The following is an 18,671-nucleotide window of genomic DNA, read 5'->3' on the forward strand; positions in this document are numbered from 1 at the left end:
GTCCGTATAAGATTTCTGAGGTTCTCAATCCTGTGTCTTTTCGTTTGACCCTTCCAGCTTCTTTTGCCATCCATAATGTATTCCATAGGTCATTGTTGCGGAGATACGTGGCGCCTGTGGTTCCATCCGTTGATCCTCCTGCCCCGGTGTTGGTTGAGGGGGAGTTGGAGTATGTGGTGGAGAAGATTTTGGATTCTCGTATTTCGAGACGGAAACTCCAGTACCTGGTCAAGTGGAAGGGTTATGGTCAGGAAGATAATTCCTGGGTCTTTGCCTCCGATGTTCATGCTGCCGATCTGGTTCGTGCCTTTCATTTGGCTCGTCCTGGTCGGCCTGGGGGCTCTGGTGAGGGTTCGGTGACCCCTCCTCAAGGGGGGGGTACTGTTGTGAATTCTGTTGTCAAGCTCCCTCCTGTGGTCATGAATGGTACTTCGGCTGGTTCTGTCCATGGGCTTCCTCTGGTGGTTGTGAGTGGAGCTGCGGCTTCTGAGTTTCCTTCTACAGATGACGAGGTTAATTCGTTAGCTGGCTGCTCTATTTAACTCCACTTAGATCATTGCTCCACGCCACCTGTCAATGTTCCAGTATTGGTCTTGCTCTCTCCTGGATCGTTCTTGTGACCTGTTTTCCCAGCTTAAGCTAAGTTACTGCTTGTTTTTCTCTGGTTTGCTATTTTTCTGTCCAGCTTGCTATTTTGATTTTGTCTTGCTTGCTGGAAGCTCTGGGACGCAGAGGGAGCGCCTCCGCACCGTGAGTCGGTGCGGAGGGTCTTTTTGCACCCTCTGCTTGGTCTTTTTGTAGGTTTTTGTGCTGACCGCAAAGTTACCTTTCCTATCCTCTGTCTGTTCAGTAAGTCGGGCCTCACTGTGCTAAATCTATTTCATCTCTGTGTTTGTAATTTTCATCTTTACTCACAGTCATTATTTGTGGGGGGCTGCCTTTTCCTTTGGGGAATTTTCTCTGAGGCAAGGTAGGCTTTATTTTTCTTCTCTAGGGCTAGCTAGTTTCTTAGGCTGTGTCGAGTTGCATAGGGAGCGCTAGGAGCAATCCACGGCTATTTCTAGTGTGTGTAATAGGATTAGGGATTGCGGTCAGCAGAGTTCCCACGTCTCAGAGCTCGTCCTATATTATTAGTAACTATTAGGTCATTCCGTGTGCTCTTACCCACTAGGTCCAATATTGTCCTAACCACCAGGTCATAACAGGCCCCCCCTGCTTGCTCAGGATCACAGCACTTGCAAAGTTGAAATACTTACCTCTCTCTGCTCCACCGCCGTGACGTATTCCGCGTTTCCTGGGCTTACGAAAATCTTGAGCCAGCTCTACCCCCTCACAACTTTAGCCAAATGACCCCTTGTTTTTAATGCCTAACTATTATTATTATAAAGTAAATTAAGATCGACAAGCTTAAGAAATAAGAATTTATATTTTTGGTATTAAATTGGGCACTGTAGGTGTTTTCCTGTCCTCCACTCACTGCCGACTTTGATTCCCCATTGACTTGCATTGGGTTTCGTGTTTCGGTCGGCCCCCAACTTTTCAAAATAATCGGCTGATTTCACCCAACCCGACTTTTGACAAAGTCGGGTTTCGCGAAATCCGACTCGATCCTAAAAAAGTAAAAGTTGCTCAACTCTAATATACAGTATGTATACATATATATATATATGTATGTATGTATTCTATGTGTATATATCTATTCTATCTTTTCTATTCTTAACCTGTCAATGTGATTTTTACAGAAGCCGGACATGAATTGCTGACTTTTCAAAGGACACCAGTGCGTAAAAATCGGACAGAACTCGCATGTTTTCTTTTTTTTTTTTTTACGTACATTGGCGAGTCTTGTCTGAGATATGCAGCAAATCCCAGCATGCTGCGATTTTTTTATCAGACTGATTTCGGCTGAGAAAAAACTCGCAAATGAGATGTCGCCTATTGAATAACATTGGTCCGATAAAAATCGGATTGCACGCGTCCGTTTTTCTCGCAAATGAGTATGAGCCCTAATGTGGAATGTGGTCCTGGTGCCCCGACGTACGTTTCATCCTTTGCTTCACCAGGCCCTTGATTGGATATAACTATGCAAATGCAACATGTGGTCCTCCATTCAATTTTTCAATAATGTTTTAAGAAATATTATTTTTAAAGAGAGTATATGCACCTATTTTTATTTGGGTGGTAATCATAGCTAAGGTATGTCTTTAATAATTATTTGCACATGCTCTATATGTTGGTAGTCATTAAAAAATCTTTTGTCCAAAACAGAATCTAATGGCTGTGTATGTGACATGGTGTTCGATGGGAACTGTTAATGTGAGATTGGTGAGGACTTTGTGGAAAAGGGTGCGGTGAGACCCTGAAAGGTTCGAGGGGTGGAGGCAGAACTAAGGTGAAGGCTGTGCAGACTCTCAAGGGGCCTAGAAAATTTTGGCAACGCGGAGCATTGAAATTCTTGGTGGTAGCCCTACTACTGCTAGTAAAAATAGTTAATTTTTACAAGCTTCTAAGTACAAATTCTAGCTATGGCAGTAATTTACTGACTGCCCTGGGGCAGTGTGCATCTAAGATATAGTGCACTTAAGTGAGAAAAGTAAGGGGCTTTGGAGAATGAAGTTGGGCCTAACTAGGCCAGTAGTGACCTTCAGATGTGACTATTGCAGGTTGGTACCTAAACTTTAAGATCTGAACTCATCTGTTGCCTATATTAAGCCAGATGGAGAGAAAAATTCTGGAGAACAAGCTACAGTGTGATAAAACAGAAAAAAAAAACTGATCCCGGACGCATCCTACATCATTTTCACTTCTGCGCAGGCGCACTTCCGAGGGCAGAGCAAACTACTGAAGTGCACATGCACCAGGAAAGATCAAAAGAGTGCATGCTCACTGCAGTACTTTGCTCAGGGCAGAGAGAAGTGCGCCTGCGCAGAAGCGCAGGGGAAAACTGTGTGGATGAAGTAGGATGCATCATCCATTCTAAGCACAAAAGTAGGTTGGCATCGCAAGAAGAGAGGAGGCATCGGACCAAGACCAGTCACGCCCATCGGACCGCCCTTTAGGTGAGTACAATACAGAGTCTTTTTTTTTGCTTTGCAGGGCGAATTGGAGTCATATGCTGTCACATCGGGTTGAAAGGTTATATAGGAAAAAATGATGAAAAGTTCGCTTTAAAGAAGAAAAAAATGTATATATTTGCAAAGTGGGTATTGTCATTGTTGCTCTTATCTAGAAAATGAGGTTTCCAGGTTTTTTTTTAATGCACAATGAACAGTGCAAATACAACCTCCCCAAAACTATGGTAGAATTGCATTTTTCACCTTTTTATTCCACTTGTAAGCTTTTTCCCCTGCTTTTTTAGTACAATGTATGGTAAAATGAATTATTTCATTGAAAACTACAATTTCTCCTGCAAAAACAAGCCCTACTATGACTATGGTGACAGAAAAATAAAAAAGTTATGACTCTTGGAAGAAGAGGATCGGTAGCTGCTATATTTGGGGTGAAAGGTCACACACTGAAAACCCACCCACTTACAGATCTTCTGCTTTTACTGACTCTCACTCTGGCTGACCGGGCCATCCATTTATTGTATAGATGGTCATTTATTTGTTAGAGAACAGCTGCAGGGCAACTGTTTTTCCAAACCACACTTTTGGTTATTACAACTGATCACTTGGATTTCAAGGAGATAGATCATAGGTGATCAGCTCATAGCTAGGGCATTTACCATTAGGTAAGGGGTTGTATAATTAGACAACTCATTTTAATGATCCTATGGATTACATTGTGTTGCAGTTTTTGTAATATTTGATATTTTACATTACCTCTTTAATTCCATCAGTTTCATCTGGCAACACAATGATCATACATAGGTCTTCTTCATATGGAAGCATTAAAGCCTTGCTCTTAAACTCTGGTAGGGCAAGATATTTGAACTTCCCACTCTGAGACATCATCTGAATGGTCTTCTTTTCATTCTAGAAGAAGCAAAACATATATCCATTTTTCGAGAAATGCATCAATTATCACAAGCACTAAGAAACGCGTGGAAAATGCACATCTCAGTCCAAATGTAAAGTTTGTACACTTATGAATATGCCATGAATTGGTAATGGGTGAATAATCTCTGGACCCACAGCTATACAAAGTGCAGAGGTCCCACAAAACCTGAGAGTTTGGCTATATTCGTAACTGCCTTAGAAGTCACAGTCACGTGCTATCACCTCTCTATTCAATCTCCTTCTGAATGCACTAGGTGGGTTAAAGGACCTCCATTCTCCTCAGTCATATGTGCAGGTGCAGCCATATGCTTTAAGGATCTAAAAGTGTATGTGCTATCAGATTTAACAATACAAATTTCATACATTATTAAAAAAATGCTTAGACCTGATTAGGCTGTGAAAATTACTTTGCAAAACATTATACATCTATTCTGTTTAAAGATTTATAAATAGTGTTGAGCGATACCGTCCGATACTTGAAAGTATCGGTATCGGATAGTATCGGCCGATACCCGAAAAGTATCGGATATCGCCGATACCGATATCCGATACCAATACAAGTCAATGGGACATCAAGTATCGGAATGTATCCTGATGGTTCCCAGGGTCTGAAGGAGAGGAAACTCTCCTTCAGGCCCTGGGATCCATAGTGAGGTGTAAATAAAGAATTAAAATAAAAAATATTGATATGCTCACCTCTCCGGCGGCCCCTGGACATCAGCACGGGTAACCGGCAGGCTTCTTTGTTTAAAATGAGCGCGTTTAGGACCTGAGAATGACGTCGCGGCTTCTGATTGGTCGCGTGCCGCCCATGTGACCGCCACGCGACCAATCAGAAGCCGCGACGTCATTCCTCAGGTCCTAAATTCCTAGAATGAGGAGTTTAGTGCCTGAGAATGACGTCGCGGCTTCTGATTGGTCGCGTGGCGGTCACATGGGCGGCACGCGACCAATCAGAAGCCGCAACGTCATTCTCAGGTCCTAAACGCACTCAGTTTAAACAAAGAAGCCTGCCGGTTACCCGCGCTGATGTCCAGGGGCCGCCGGAGAGGTGAGCATATCAATATTTTTTATTTTAATTCTTTATTTTACACCTCACTATGGATCCGATACCGATACCCGATACCACAAAAGTATCGGATCTCGGTATCGGAATTCCGATACCGCAAGTATCGGCCGATACCCGACACTTGCGGTATCGGAATGTTCAACACTATTTATAAAGCTTTCCTGCCTAATAAATGGCAATTTTAAGAAAACGTTCAAGGATTATACAGAATTCTGACATGGATTTTTAACCCCTTAATGACCAGAAGTATTTTTTATTTTCATTTTTTGCTCCCCTTCAAAATGGCCACATAAGGGCTTATCTTTTGTGGGACGAGTTGCACCTTTGAACAACACCATTGGTTTTAACGGGAAAAAATTCCAAGTGCCGTGAAATTGCAAAAAAAGTGCAACCCACAGTTGTTTTTTTTGTTTTTTTACCATGTTCACTAAATGCTAAAACTAACCTGCCACTGTGATTCTCCAGGTCATTGGGAGTTCATAGACACCAAACATGTCTAGGTTCTGTTTAATTTAAGTGGCAACAAAAAATTCCAAACTTTGTTCAAAGAGAAAAATTGTGCCCTTTTCCAATACCCGTAGCATCTCCATTTTTCGTTATCTTAGGTTGGGTGAGGGCTTATTTTTTGTGCACCAAGCTGATATTTTTAGTGATATAATTTTTATGTACATATGATCTTTTGAACGCCCATTACTGCCATTTAATGCAATGTTGCGGTGACCAAAAAAATTCAATTCTAGCGTTTTTAGTTTTTTTTCTCGTTACGACGTTTAGCGATCGGGTTCATTCTTTTTTATATTGACAGATTGGGCGATTCTGAACTTGGCAATACTAAATATGTGTATGTTTGTTTTTTTATTGTTTTATTTTTAATGGGGCGAAAGGGGAGTAATTTGAACTATTTTTTTAGTTTTTTATTTTTTAAAAAACATTTTATATTTACTTTTGGCATGCTTCAATAGTCTCCATGGGAGAGTAGAAGCTGCCATAATACGATCGGCTCTGCTACATACAGGCAATGAGCAGAATTGCTCACTTGCTATGAGCGCCGACAACTAGGTGGCTGTTGTGAATTCTGCTCTTGAGTTCCCTCCAGTGGTTGTTGGTGGGAATGCAGTTGTCTCTGAGTCACAGTCCTGGCCAGGTGTATCTGCTAATTGCTGTTCTGACTGGGATATTTAAGTGTGCAGGATTCATTAGCCCTTGCCAGTTGTCAATGTTCTATTGCCAGTAATGGTTCTCTGCCTGGCCTCTCCTGCCTGCTGCCATTTCAGCTAAAGATAAGTGTCTTTTTCTTTTTCTTAAGCTCACAGGCTGTGTGTCTATTTTTTGTGCGGTTCATAGTTTCTATTTTGTTCCAGCTTCGACTGTCCTGATGTTTTCTCAGTCTGGTTGGATTCGCTGGAGTTGCAGATATACTCTCCACACCTTTAGTTAGGTGGTGGAGTTTTTTGTATTTTTCTGCTGTGGATATTTTGTAGATTTTGTGCTGACCGCTCAGTATCCTGTACTATACTTTCCTATCTAGGTAGAAGTGGCCTCCTTTGCTAAATCTGTTTTCCGCCTGCGTGTGTCTTTTCCTCTCCTACTCACCGTCATTATTTGTGGGGGGCTGTCTATACTTTGGGGGTCTACTCTGAGGCAAGTCAGTTTTCCTATTTTCTATCTTTAGGGATAATTAGTCCTCTGGCTGTGTCGAGGTGTCTAGGTCTGGATAGGCACACCCCTTCTAGTGTCTGTGATCAGTTCAGGGTTAGCGGTCTGTATAGTTACCACTATGCAAGCGAAGGTTTTTTCATGTTGTTCCAAGGCCGTCTGATCATTACAGGCGGCTCTCTTAGCAATCTGGTAGTGACAACCATAGAGTTCTGCTGGAGACCTCTGGTTATCATGCCAACCCATTGGTGACACACAATCACATGACGGGGTCACCGATGGGCGGGATGGAAGCACGATTTAAATGCCTCTGTCAGAGATTGATAGCGGCATTTAACTAGTAAACAGTTGTGATTCCAGTCGCGGCTGTTAGAGGCACATGTCAGCTGTTCAAAACAGCTGACATGTGCTGGAATAGATGTGGGCTCAGCGCCGGAGCCCACATCAAAGGGAGGGAGTCCGACATCGGCGTACTATTACGCCCGATGTTGGAAAGGGGATTAAGAATGTACATCAGGTCCAATAGATCTCTTTAGTAATGTCACAGTTTGTGTTGCAAAGTTTGTTGACATATTGTCTTTTACTACCAAATTGGGTTGAAATATGATTCTTTTGCAATAGCACATTTCTGCAACAGATTTCCTATACCTTATTCACATGGAAAGTTCCTTCTTTTGTATTTGCTGGACTGAATTTGTTTGCCCATTTCCCCTTAAAGTAAATTGCATTTACTAATGCCGCAACTGATGATTCATCAAGGGATCCCTTTTCATAAAGCTCAGTTATTTTACCTGGAATTACAAAAACACAAAAAGAGCAAAAAACATGACAATGTGTTATACATGAATTATTTGACCTTGTGGATGGGATTGAGAATAAAGTGTCAATCTTTGCTGACGACACCAGCTATGTAAGATATTAAAAACTGATCTTGACATTACAATATTGCAAAACAATCTGGATAAGATGTCTGAATGGGCAAACACTTGGCAAATGAGATTTATTGTTAATAAATGTAGAGTATTGCACCTAGGAAGGAGTAACCCTATTGCTGCATATACATTAAATGGAAAAATAGTCGGAAATACAGAACAAAAGGACTTTGGTATTTTGTTTACAAGTAAACTGAGCAGCAGTACTCCATGTCAAGCAGCAGCTGGAAAAGCAAACAAGAATTTAGGGTGTATAAAAAGAGGGATAAAATCCCATGATTCCAATGTATTGTTACCCCTCTATAAATCACTTGTGAGGTCACATCTAGAATATGGAATCCAGTTTTTAGATCCACATATTAAAAAGGACAATCAGAAGTTACACTCAGTTCCAATGCTGGCAACTATGGTCTCTCATATGAAGAGAATTTGGAAATGTTGGCCTTGTATATCATAGTAAAAAGATTTCTAAGAGAAGATCTCATTTGTATGTATAAATACATGTGTGGTCAATACAAAGGACTGGCACATGACTTATTCCTTCCAAAGACCATACTAAGGACCATCAGGAACTCATTGCACGTGGAAGAAAGGCGATTCCAGCAACTTAATAGGAATGGTTCTTTACAGTCAGAGCAGTCAGACTGTGGAATGCTCTACCTCAACAGGTAGTAATGACATACACTATAACAGCTTTTAATAAAGGGCTGGATAATTTCCTCAGTACACATAACATTGTGGGTTATAGATAAGCTAGTGACAAAAATGTATAATTGGTGAGAGAAAGGTTGAACTTGATGAACCTAGGGCTTTTTTAATCCTATGTGACTATGTAACTCTTGTCGGTATACTGGAAGTTTAAATAGGGTGTGGTACTTCCTACAGCAGTGAGGCAATTATTCCTGCTGCCGATTCTGTCTGACTGGGTGACTCCATAAGACCCAACCAAACAACTATTTTTGGCTGGACAGTGCCTACTCTAACCAGAGCTATTGTCCATGATGTGCTGCCCACAAAATTAATATGGTGGCTCCAAGTGACTGAAATAGAGGTAGTTGGAGAAGGACCAGATATGGATGTGACAGTAGGTTTACTCATTACTTATAAAATATTCTATTAAAATTTACAAAAAAATATATATATATATACAGTAGAGACCAAAAGTTTGGACACACCTTCTCATTTAAAGATTTTTCTGTATTTTCATGACTATGAAAAGTGTACATTCACACTGAAGGCATCAAAACTATGAATTAACATGTGGAATTATATACTTAACAAAAAAGTGTGAAACGACTGAAAATATGTCTTATATTTTAGGCTCTTCAAAGTAGCCACCTTTTGCTTTAAAGACTGCTTTGCACACTCTTGGCATTCTCTTGATGAGCTTCAAGAGGTAGTCACCGGGAATGGTCTTCCAACAATCTTGAAGGAGTTCCCAGAGATGCTTAGCACTTATTGGCCCTTTTGCCTTCAATCTGCGGTCCAGCTCACCCCAAACCATCTCGATTGAGTTCAGGTCTGGTGACTGTGGAGGCCAAATCATCTGGCATAGCACCCCATCACACTCCTTCTTGGTCAAATAGCCCTTACAAAGCCTGGAGGTGTGTTTGGGGTCATTGTCCTGTTGAAAAATAAATGATGGTCCAACTAAACGCAAACCGGATGGAATAACATGCCGCTGCAAGATGCTGTGGTAGCCATGCTTTTTCAGTATGCCTTCAATTTTGAATAAATTCCCAACCATGTCACCAGCAAAGCACCCCCACACCATCACACCTCCTCCTCCATGCTTCACGGTGGGAACCAGGCATGTAGAGTCCATCTGTTCACCTTTTCTGCGTCGCACAAAGACACGGTGGTTGGAACCAAAGATCTCAAATTTGGACTCATCAGAACAAAGCACAGATTTCCACTGGTCTAATGTCCATTCCTTGGGTTCTTTATCCCAAACAAGTCTTCTGCTTTTTGCCTGTCCTTAGAAGTGGTTTCCTAGCAGCTACTTTACCATGAAGGACTGCTGCACAAAGTTTCCTCTTAACAGTTGTTGTAGATATGTGTCTGCTGCTAGAACTCTGTGTGGCATTGACCTGGTCTCTAGTCTGACCTGCTGTTAACCTGCGATTTCTGAAGCTGTTGACTCGGATAAACTTATCTTCAGCTTCAGAAGCAAAGGTGACACTTGGTCTTCCTTTCCTGGGGCGGTCTTCATGTGAGCCAGTTTTTTTTTGTAGCGCTTGATAGTTTTTGCCACTGCACTTGGGGACACTTTCAAAGTTTTCCCAATATTTTGGACTGACTGACCTTCATTTCTTAAAGTAATGATGACCACTCGTTTTTCTTTACTTAGCTGCTTTTTTCTTGCCATAATACAAATTCTAACAGTCTATTCAGTAGGACTATCAGCTGTGTATCCACCAGACTTCTGCACAACACAACTGATGGTCCAACCCCATTTATAAGGCAAGAAATCCCACTTGTTAAACCTGACAGGGCACACCTGTGAAGTGAAAACCATTCCCGGCGACTACCTCTTGAAGCTCATCAAGAGAATGCCAAGAGTGGGCAAAGCATTCATCAAAGCAAAAGGTGGCTACTTTGAAGAACCTAGAATATAAGAGATATTTTCAATTGTTTCACACTTTTTTGTTAAGTATATAATTCCACATGTGTTAGTTCATAGTTTTGATGCCTTCAGTGTGAATGCACACTTTTCATAGTCATGAAAATGCAGAAAAATCTTTAAATGAAAAGTTGTGTCCAAACTTTTGGTCTGTACTGTATATGCATGCAATTATTCCAAATAAAGTAAAAATTATAGTACACAGCGTATTGTACTAGTATGATAAGGACAAATGACTTACCATTTGTTAAGCATTTTACCCATTCATTTATTTTTTGGCGTTCTGCTTCTGCGTTATGCTTGAAATCAACAGTCTGGACCTCTGCATTGTATTCATTTTTCAGAAGCTGTACATATTGCTAAAAGAAATAATTAAAAATTCTAGAATTTTTTTAAGTTAAAGGTGTACTCTAGGGAGTAAAAAAATTATTCACAAGCATCATTAACATTCCAGGTACTCCATAGCCTGAGTAACCATGAAGATAAATCTTCCACTTCCATTTTGGATCCATGCCTGCTAGTTCACAGCTTCTTTAAGGTACCTTCACACTAAACGACGCTGCAGCGATCCAGACAACGATCCGGATCGCTGCAGCGTCATTGTTTGGTCGCTGGAGAGCTGTCACACAGACCGCTCTCCAGCGACCAACAATGCCGGTAACCAGGGTAAACATCGGGTTACTAAGCGCAGGGCCGCGCTTAGTAACCCGATGTTTACTCTGGATACCATCCTAAAAGTTAAAAAAACAAACGCTTCATACTTACCTACCGCTGTCTGTCCTCGGCGCTCTGCTTCTCTGCTCTGGCTGTGAGCACAGCGGCCGGAAAGCAGAGCGGTGACGTCACCGCTCTGCTTTCCAGCCACTGTGCTCACAGTGAGTGCAGGAAAGCACAGCGCCGAGGACAGACAGCGGTAGGTAAGTATGTAGCGTTTGTTTTTTTAACTTTTAGGATGGTATCCAGGGTAAACATCGGGTTACTAAGCGCGGCCCTGCGCTTAGTAACCCGATGTTTACCCTGGTTACCAGCGAAGACATCGCTGAATCGGTGTCACACACGCCGATTCAGCGATGTCAGCGGGAGAGCCAGCGACCAAAGAAAGGTCTGGCCCTCTAGCCCCGACCAGCGACATCACAGCAGGATTCTGATCGCTGCTGTGTGTCAAACTAAACGATATCGCTAGCGAGGATGCTGCAGCGTCACGGATCGCTAGCGATATCATTTAGTGTGAAGGTACCTTTAGTCAAAAGAGAGGGGGAGAAACAAGGAGCAGATCCAATGTCAGGTTCTGTCAGCATTAGAAACAACACTATGGATGTTAGCCTTATAGTTTCTGAAGTTATTTTAAGAGAATCCTTTTTTAAATCAACAGAAGAAAAAGACGTCACTGTATCCTCCAAATTGAATTCTTGCTTCTTTATTTAAAAATCATGTGCATAGCCAACATTAAGATTAGGTATCAGAACATCTTCTTACACGTTTCAGAATAAAATTCCTTAGTCAATCTATGATTAAATATGATTAACTAATTTTATTCTGAAACATGTAACAAGATTTTCTGATACCTATTCTTAATGTTGGCTATGCACAGAATCTTGCATCGTCTGCTCACTCTCCCCAGTCCCACAAGCTTGCTGCTTTGGGATAATCATTGACTCTGATCTCTCCTTCAAACCACATATCAAAGCCCTTTCCATTTCCTGCCGACTTCAACTCAAAAATATTTAATCGATCCGTACATTCCCCAACGAAGGATCTGCAAAAACCCTAGTCCATATACTCATCATCTCTCGCCTTGACTACTGCAACCTCCTGTTTTGTGGCCTCCCTTCTAACACTCACCCACCCTTCCAATTTATTCTTAACTCTGCTGCTGACTAATCCATTTATCTCCCCCCCCCATTGCTCCTCGGCCTCTCCTCTCTATCAATCCCTTCACTAGCTCCCCAGTACTCAGAGACTCCAGTTCAAAACCCTAACCATGACATACAAATCCATTCACAACCTGTGTTCTCCATACATCTGTGACCTCATCTCCCGGTACTTACCTACACGCAACCTCCGATCCTCACAAGATCTCCTTCTCTACTCCTCTCTTATTCCCTCTTTCTACACTCGCATACAAGATTTCTCTCGCGCATCACCCCTACTCTGGAACTCTCTACCACAACACATCAGACTCTCGCCTACCATCAAAGCCTTCAAAAGGAACCTGAAGACCTACCTCTTCCAACAATCCTACAAACTGCAGTAACTCCTAATCCATCACACCGCTGCATGATCAGCTCTACCCTCGCCTACTGTATCCTCACCCATCCCTTGTAGATTGTGAGCCCTCGTGGGCATGGTCCTCTCTCCTCCTGTACCAGTCATGACTTTTATTGTTTAAGATTATTGTACTTGTTTTTACTATGCATATCCCTCCTCACATGTAAAGCACCATGGAATAATTGGCGCTACAATAATAAATAATAATAATAATAAAACATGGCGTTGGATTTTCTACTTGTTTCTCCCCCTCTCTTCTGACTAAAGAAGGTGTAAACTAGCAGTCATGTAAAGAGGAAGGCAGGCAGAGAACAGATAGAATGGCTGTAGCTTGGCAGGGGCTGGCAATTGAAGAGAAGATCCACTGTCATAGGCAATGGCAGGTACTGTCAGTACTAGAAACAACACTATGGACGTTAGCTTCCTAAACTATAAAGCTATATACAGTGGGGCAAAAAAGTATTTAGTCAGTCAGCAATAGTTCAAGTTCCACCACTTAAAAAGATGAGAGGCGTCTGTAATTTACATCATAGGTAGACCTCAACTATGGGAGACAAACTGAGAAAAAAAAATCCAGAAAATCACATTGTCTGTTTTTTTAACAATTTATTTGCATATTATGGTGGAAAATAAGTATTTGGTCAGAAACAAACAATCAAGATTTCTGGCTCTCACAGACCTGTAACTTCTTCTTTAAGAGTCTCCTCTTTCCTCCACTCATTACCTGTAGTAATGGCACCTGTTTAAACTTGTTATCAGTATAAAAAGACACCTGTGCACACCCTCAAACAGTCTGACTCCAAACTCCACTATGGTGAAGACCAAAGAGCTGTCAAAGGACACCAGAAACAAAATTGTAGCCCTGCACCAGGGTGGGAAGACTGAATCTGCAATAGCCAACCAGCTTGGAGTGAAAAAATCAACAGTGGGAGCAATAATTAGAAAATGGAAGACATACAAGACCACTGATAATCTCCCTCGATCTGGGGCTCCATGCAAAATCCCACCCCGTGGGGTCAGAATGATCACAAGAACGGTGAGCAAAAATCCCAGAACCACGCGGGGGGACCTAGTGAATGAACTGCAGAGAGCTGGGACCAATGTAACAAGGCCTACCATAAGTAACACACTACGCCACCATGGACTCAGATCCTGCAGTGCCAGACGTGTCCCACTGCTTAAGCCAGTACATGTCCGGGCCCGTCTGAAGTTTGCTAGAGAGCATTTGGATGATCCAGAGGAGTTTTGGGAGAATGTCCTATGGTCTGATGAAACCAAACTGGAACTGTTTGGTAGAAACACAACTTGTCGTGTTTGGAGGAAAAAGAATACTGAGTTGCATCCATCAAACACCATACCTACTGTAAAGCATGGTGGTGGAAACATCATGCTTTGGGGCTGTTTCTCTGCAAAGGGGCCAGGACGACTGATCCGGGTACATGAAAGAATGAATGGGGCCATGTATCGTGAGATTTTGAGTGCAAACCTCCTTCCATCAGCAAGGGCATTGAAGATGAAACATAGCTGGGTCTTTCAACATGACAATGATCCAAAGCACACCGCCAGGGCAACGAAGGAGTGGCTTCGTAAGAAGCATTTCAAGGTCCTGGAGTGGCCTAGCCAGTCTCCAGATCTCAACCCTATAGAAAACCTTTGGAGGGAGTTGAAAGTCCGTGTTGCCAAGCGAAAAGCCAAAAACATCACTGCTCTAGAGGAGATCTGCATGGAGGAATGGGCCAACATACCAACAATAGTGTGTGGCAACCTTGTGAAGACTTACAGAAAACGTTTGACCTCTGTCATTGCCAACAAAGGATATATTACAAAGTGTTGAGATGAAATTTTGTTTCTGACCAAATACTTATTTTCCACCATAATATGCAAATAAATTGTTAAAAAAACAGACAATGTGATTTTCTGGATTTTTTTTTCTCAGTTTGTCTTCCATAGTTGAGGTCTACCTATGATGTAAATTACAGACGCCTCTCATCTTTTTAAGTGGTGGAACTTGCACTATTGCTGACTGACTAAATACTTTTTTGCCCCACTGTACATTAGAATACTTTTTTTTCTCCCCGGTATACCCCTTTAAAACACACAGAGCTATGAAAAATGTGTAAGGCTGCATTGAAGAAGTTCTCTGTACTTGGCTTCCTCCTAAAATAACAATGCAGGAGCCCATTAATTAGAATTCTATCGTTTTTCTTGAAAATTAACTAGACATTGGCATTTGCTGGTTGATAGAGTGTTTCCCAGTAAACCATTACATCCCCTACTTACTAAGAGAATGGTAAAACTCAGTTATCACTTAATGCACACATTTCTAGCAGGAAGAACAGAGGGCAGAATTATAAGAAATGTTCCATTGTCTTTTATGAGAAAAACAAATATTGCCTAAAACTGACATAAGAGTTGACTGGTGCCCTAGAAATCACATAATAAGGAACACTTAAATGTACATCATTTCTCTTTTTTTACCTTTTGAGAACTAAGCTAGTAAAATGTATTGAGTTTCGAGCAGTGGCGAGCACGCTCGCCCATCACTGTTGAATTTGCAACTTACGTCTATAAATGTGAACGCCTTGTCTCCAAATAGTCTATTAACAATCTTCAGTTGATATTTTTTGCATTTCTGATCAGCCAGAAGCTCTTTGATTTCTGATTTGAGTTCTTCTTCACATTCCTATAATGCACATACCATTTATAGATAAAAAATTTCTGATGTAAGTATAGTTTTATTTGACAAGAAATGAAGTCATGACTTTTTAGCATTGTTGAAATAAGCTTTATCTCAGCGTGTTCATTGTTCGCTTACTTTAAAAGCTCTATGAGAAAAACAACTTGTTGGAGTAAGTGGTGCAGTCAAGGGAATCTGTCACCAGATTTTTGCCACGTAATGTCAGGGAAGCATAATATAGTTGCAGAGACCTTGATTTCAGTGATGTGTAGTTTAGATAAAAATCACTGTTTTATCAGCAGGAGATGAGCTTTGTATAAACCTGCCCTGTTGAGGGCAGAGCAAAGTACTGCAGTGCACAGGCGCCGGGCCTCTCTGACCTTTCCGGCGCCTGCACACTGCAGTACTTTGTTCTGCCCTCAACAGGGCAGACAAAGTACGCCTGCGCCGAAGCCGTGGCTGAAGATCAGAAGAGGACGTCTTGGAATGAAGATGGGAGGCGCCGCAGCGGACCAGAGACACCCATCCGACCGGACCAGCAGCGGGACCGCCCCTGGGTGAGTATAATCTAACGTCTTTTTCTCCTCTTTCAGGTAACATCGGGGGCTTATCTACAGCATTACAGAATGCTGTAGATAAGCCCCTGATGCCGGTGGGCTTACCTCACCCGCAATTTTCGGGGTGACAGGTTCCCTTTAATCTGTAACATTGGGAGAACAAGATTTATATTCTTTCATTGGACCCCCCCTTCCACTTATATTTTTTAGCAAGTGCATCCTCTTTACAAAACATGCAGTGTATCTTAACACTTCTATAAATGTTTCATTGTAATTATATATCTGATTATGAGCACCGATCTAGTTATTATGTATTGTCACTTATGCCATTCATCATGCATTCATATTACACAATGATACAAAACTTAGGCTTTGTTGTCTTTAAAGAAGCACTCACATCAAAGTTCTTGTCCTTTTAATATATTTCAATCATATTATATAGCACTGTGCACTTACAATTGCTCATTTTCCCTTTTTACCCAGTTATTTCTTCTTTTTTTTCATTACATCTATGACATAACGTGAATAAAAACAGACTAGCTGAATCCTTCTAAGCTCTATGTAGAAACAGGAAGTCTCTTTTCTCTGCATGAGTCATCACTACAAAAGTCCCTGGTGGAGTGAGGAGCAGTGCAGTTGGGTCAAGAATTGAAAGAGGGATGACTCATGCAAGGAAAAAGAGACCTCCTGCTCCTGCATAGAGCTTAGAAAGATTCAGCTAGTCTGTTTTCACTTACGTGATGTCATAGATCTAATCGAAAAGAGAATAATGAACTTTGTAGAAAGGCAAAATAAGCAATTGTAAGTACACAGTTCTAAATAATACGATGAGTGCAATATATTAAGGGGATTCAAATTTTGATGGGTGGAGTGCTTCTTTAATCTGATGAGTGCAGGGGCCTTAAACAGTGTCCATCATAAGTCTGGGATGCACATGACATTTAACTTAAAAAAAAAATGGGCAGTCCTAAACTGGTGAAATTTCAAATTATATGTTATTGAGAAAAGTTTGGAGAACTTTCCCTAATGCCTACTGAATGCACTCCTTCTGGATTATTGGATCATGGAATACTGCGCAAGATCCCCAAACCCTCGCCAATACTCTTGCAGTGATAAAATAGCGCTGTAACATACTTTACTAAACCGTTACCGAACAGGAGCATCATCGGGGCATTACTGTTCGATGACTCCTTGGTAGAGTACATTGTAGTACTGTGTTAGTATAAAGTGCGAGATCTCAGGAGATCTAGTTCTTTGGCCATGAGAAGGGCCGCAGAGGGTTGGACCTCAGAGGGCTTCCATGCTGGGATAAGGCAACCTGTATGTTCTGGTCTGACTATGGTTGAAAGTTCGGCCTTTTCGGAGGACGTTAAGGACTTGCAAGAATACTTACAATTAGAAATTTCTGGGCCTGCTAACTCTCTTACAAAGGGCAGCACCAGATTTGTGATAGATACTCTTGATTATGTGAAAACAAATCATCAGGCTTTGAAGTACAGAAAGATATTTATTTAGTAGTTAGGCATCCCTATTGTTGGTGAAAGGGCATGATATAGTTAAAGTTAATGGCATGGTATTTCATATTAGATGAATTTGTACCTTTAGACTTGAACATTCTGGCGACACATGAAGAACCTGGAATTAAAAAGACAATCTAGCATAAATAATTACTATGTCAACCAAAATTAATTTGGCCTCTCACATTCATGTTTCTCAATTTCAAGTATGGACCATGATGAACAGAGTGGCTCAAACTCAAGAGGCTCACAGGCAAAAGTACCTTTTCCATTTGAGACTTTGTATTTCCACCAGCTCCTGACATAACCATTTTCAACACTGTAGCAATGCTGAGAGGTGAATAAAATATGTTCTTGTTTGGCTCAGATTTTGCGATCTCTTTCAACAGATCACATGAGAAGTTGTTAACAGCTTTGCTAATGGCATCCATGATGCTTACAATGGATCCTAGAAAAAAAATATTGTTCATAGTTTAAGTATATTACTTAAAAACCTTCATTATAATTTTGTAACTTGACCATCTCCAGCGGGTCTAGCAAGAGTTACAAGCAATTTAATGAGTTGACTTAGCAAACAAGGGGATTCTTATTTCAAGCAAGATTCCACTTTGAAACAATGAAGAATGCAAGCTATGAGTGCTTTAAAGAATTTCCATTTAGCACTGTCTTATGTACGTATAAAATAAAAATTAACATAGTAACTATAAAGAATATTTTTGTAAATAAGTTACATTACCCTGACGGATAGCTTATACAGTCTCTGTACCTTCAGTGGAATTCAGTGGACTGGTGGTGAGGCATTTAAAACATGCAGGCTTATATACTATTCTTCTTTACCCACTGGCATGGTGCCATGAAGTGCAATGTTTTATTAGCGTATAACAACATGGCACAAAGTTTGCCTTAGCTTTGTTGACATATTCAGATATTTTTTGTCTGTCAAGCAGGCTGAGCAAGTTTTTGGCATTGTTGAAGGAGTTGTCTGCTATTTTAAAAGTTCATATTAATGGATCCAAGGTGGAGTAATAAATATAAACTTATAATCATCTTCTGGTTCAGTGCTGCTCCTCTGCACTGAGCGTGACTTCTCTGCCAGTCTCCTGGCATCAAGATCCTGTATGACATTGCGTGACCACTGTAGGATATTGATGCCAGTAGATCTGGGGGGAAGCACTAACCGGGTGCAAAAGAGTGGCGTCAGCCCTGGAGTATAAGTTCTTTCTTTTAAAACCTCATTGTGGGTCCATCAACCTTAAAATAGAACTGAACTTTCAACAAACTTTGCATAAATCATAGTTTAAGAGAATATAAGAAACCGAGTAATATTAGAGGAATCAGTTTCCTTCCACGCTTATAAGCCACTTTTTCCTC

The 18,671-nt window shown here is 41.2% G+C and overlaps 1 protein-coding gene across 2 annotated transcripts in view; it reads right to left on the reverse strand.

The window, feature by feature from the left end:
• Positions 1-18,094, reverse strand: part of LOC138642550 (serpin B3-like) — a 44,447-nt gene extending 26,353 nt beyond the window's left edge. Inside the window, exons 1-7 of one of the 2 annotated variants that reach the window (XM_069730768.1) lie at positions 18,037-18,094; positions 17,564-17,748; positions 17,383-17,418; positions 15,113-15,232; positions 10,523-10,640; positions 7,375-7,517; positions 3,825-3,977 (exon numbers count right to left, since the gene is read on the reverse strand). In XM_069730768.1, coding sequence (XP_069586869.1) covers positions 3,825-3,977; positions 7,375-7,517; positions 10,523-10,640; positions 15,113-15,232; positions 17,383-17,418; positions 17,564-17,731 — 738 coding nt within the window. In that variant the 5' untranslated portion in view covers positions 17,732-17,748; positions 18,037-18,094. The remainder of the gene's footprint in view (positions 1-3,824; positions 3,978-7,374; positions 7,518-10,522; positions 10,641-15,112; positions 15,233-17,382; positions 17,419-17,563; positions 17,749-18,036) is intronic. The other variant, XM_069730769.1, reaches the window with a different exon arrangement.
• Between the last annotated feature and the right edge of the window lie 577 nt (positions 18,095-18,671).

This window comes from Ranitomeya imitator, chromosome 6, assembly GCF_032444005.1.
Source record: "Ranitomeya imitator isolate aRanImi1 chromosome 6, aRanImi1.pri, whole genome shotgun sequence".
Lineage (NCBI taxonomy): Eukaryota > Metazoa > Chordata > Amphibia > Anura > Dendrobatidae > Ranitomeya > Ranitomeya imitator.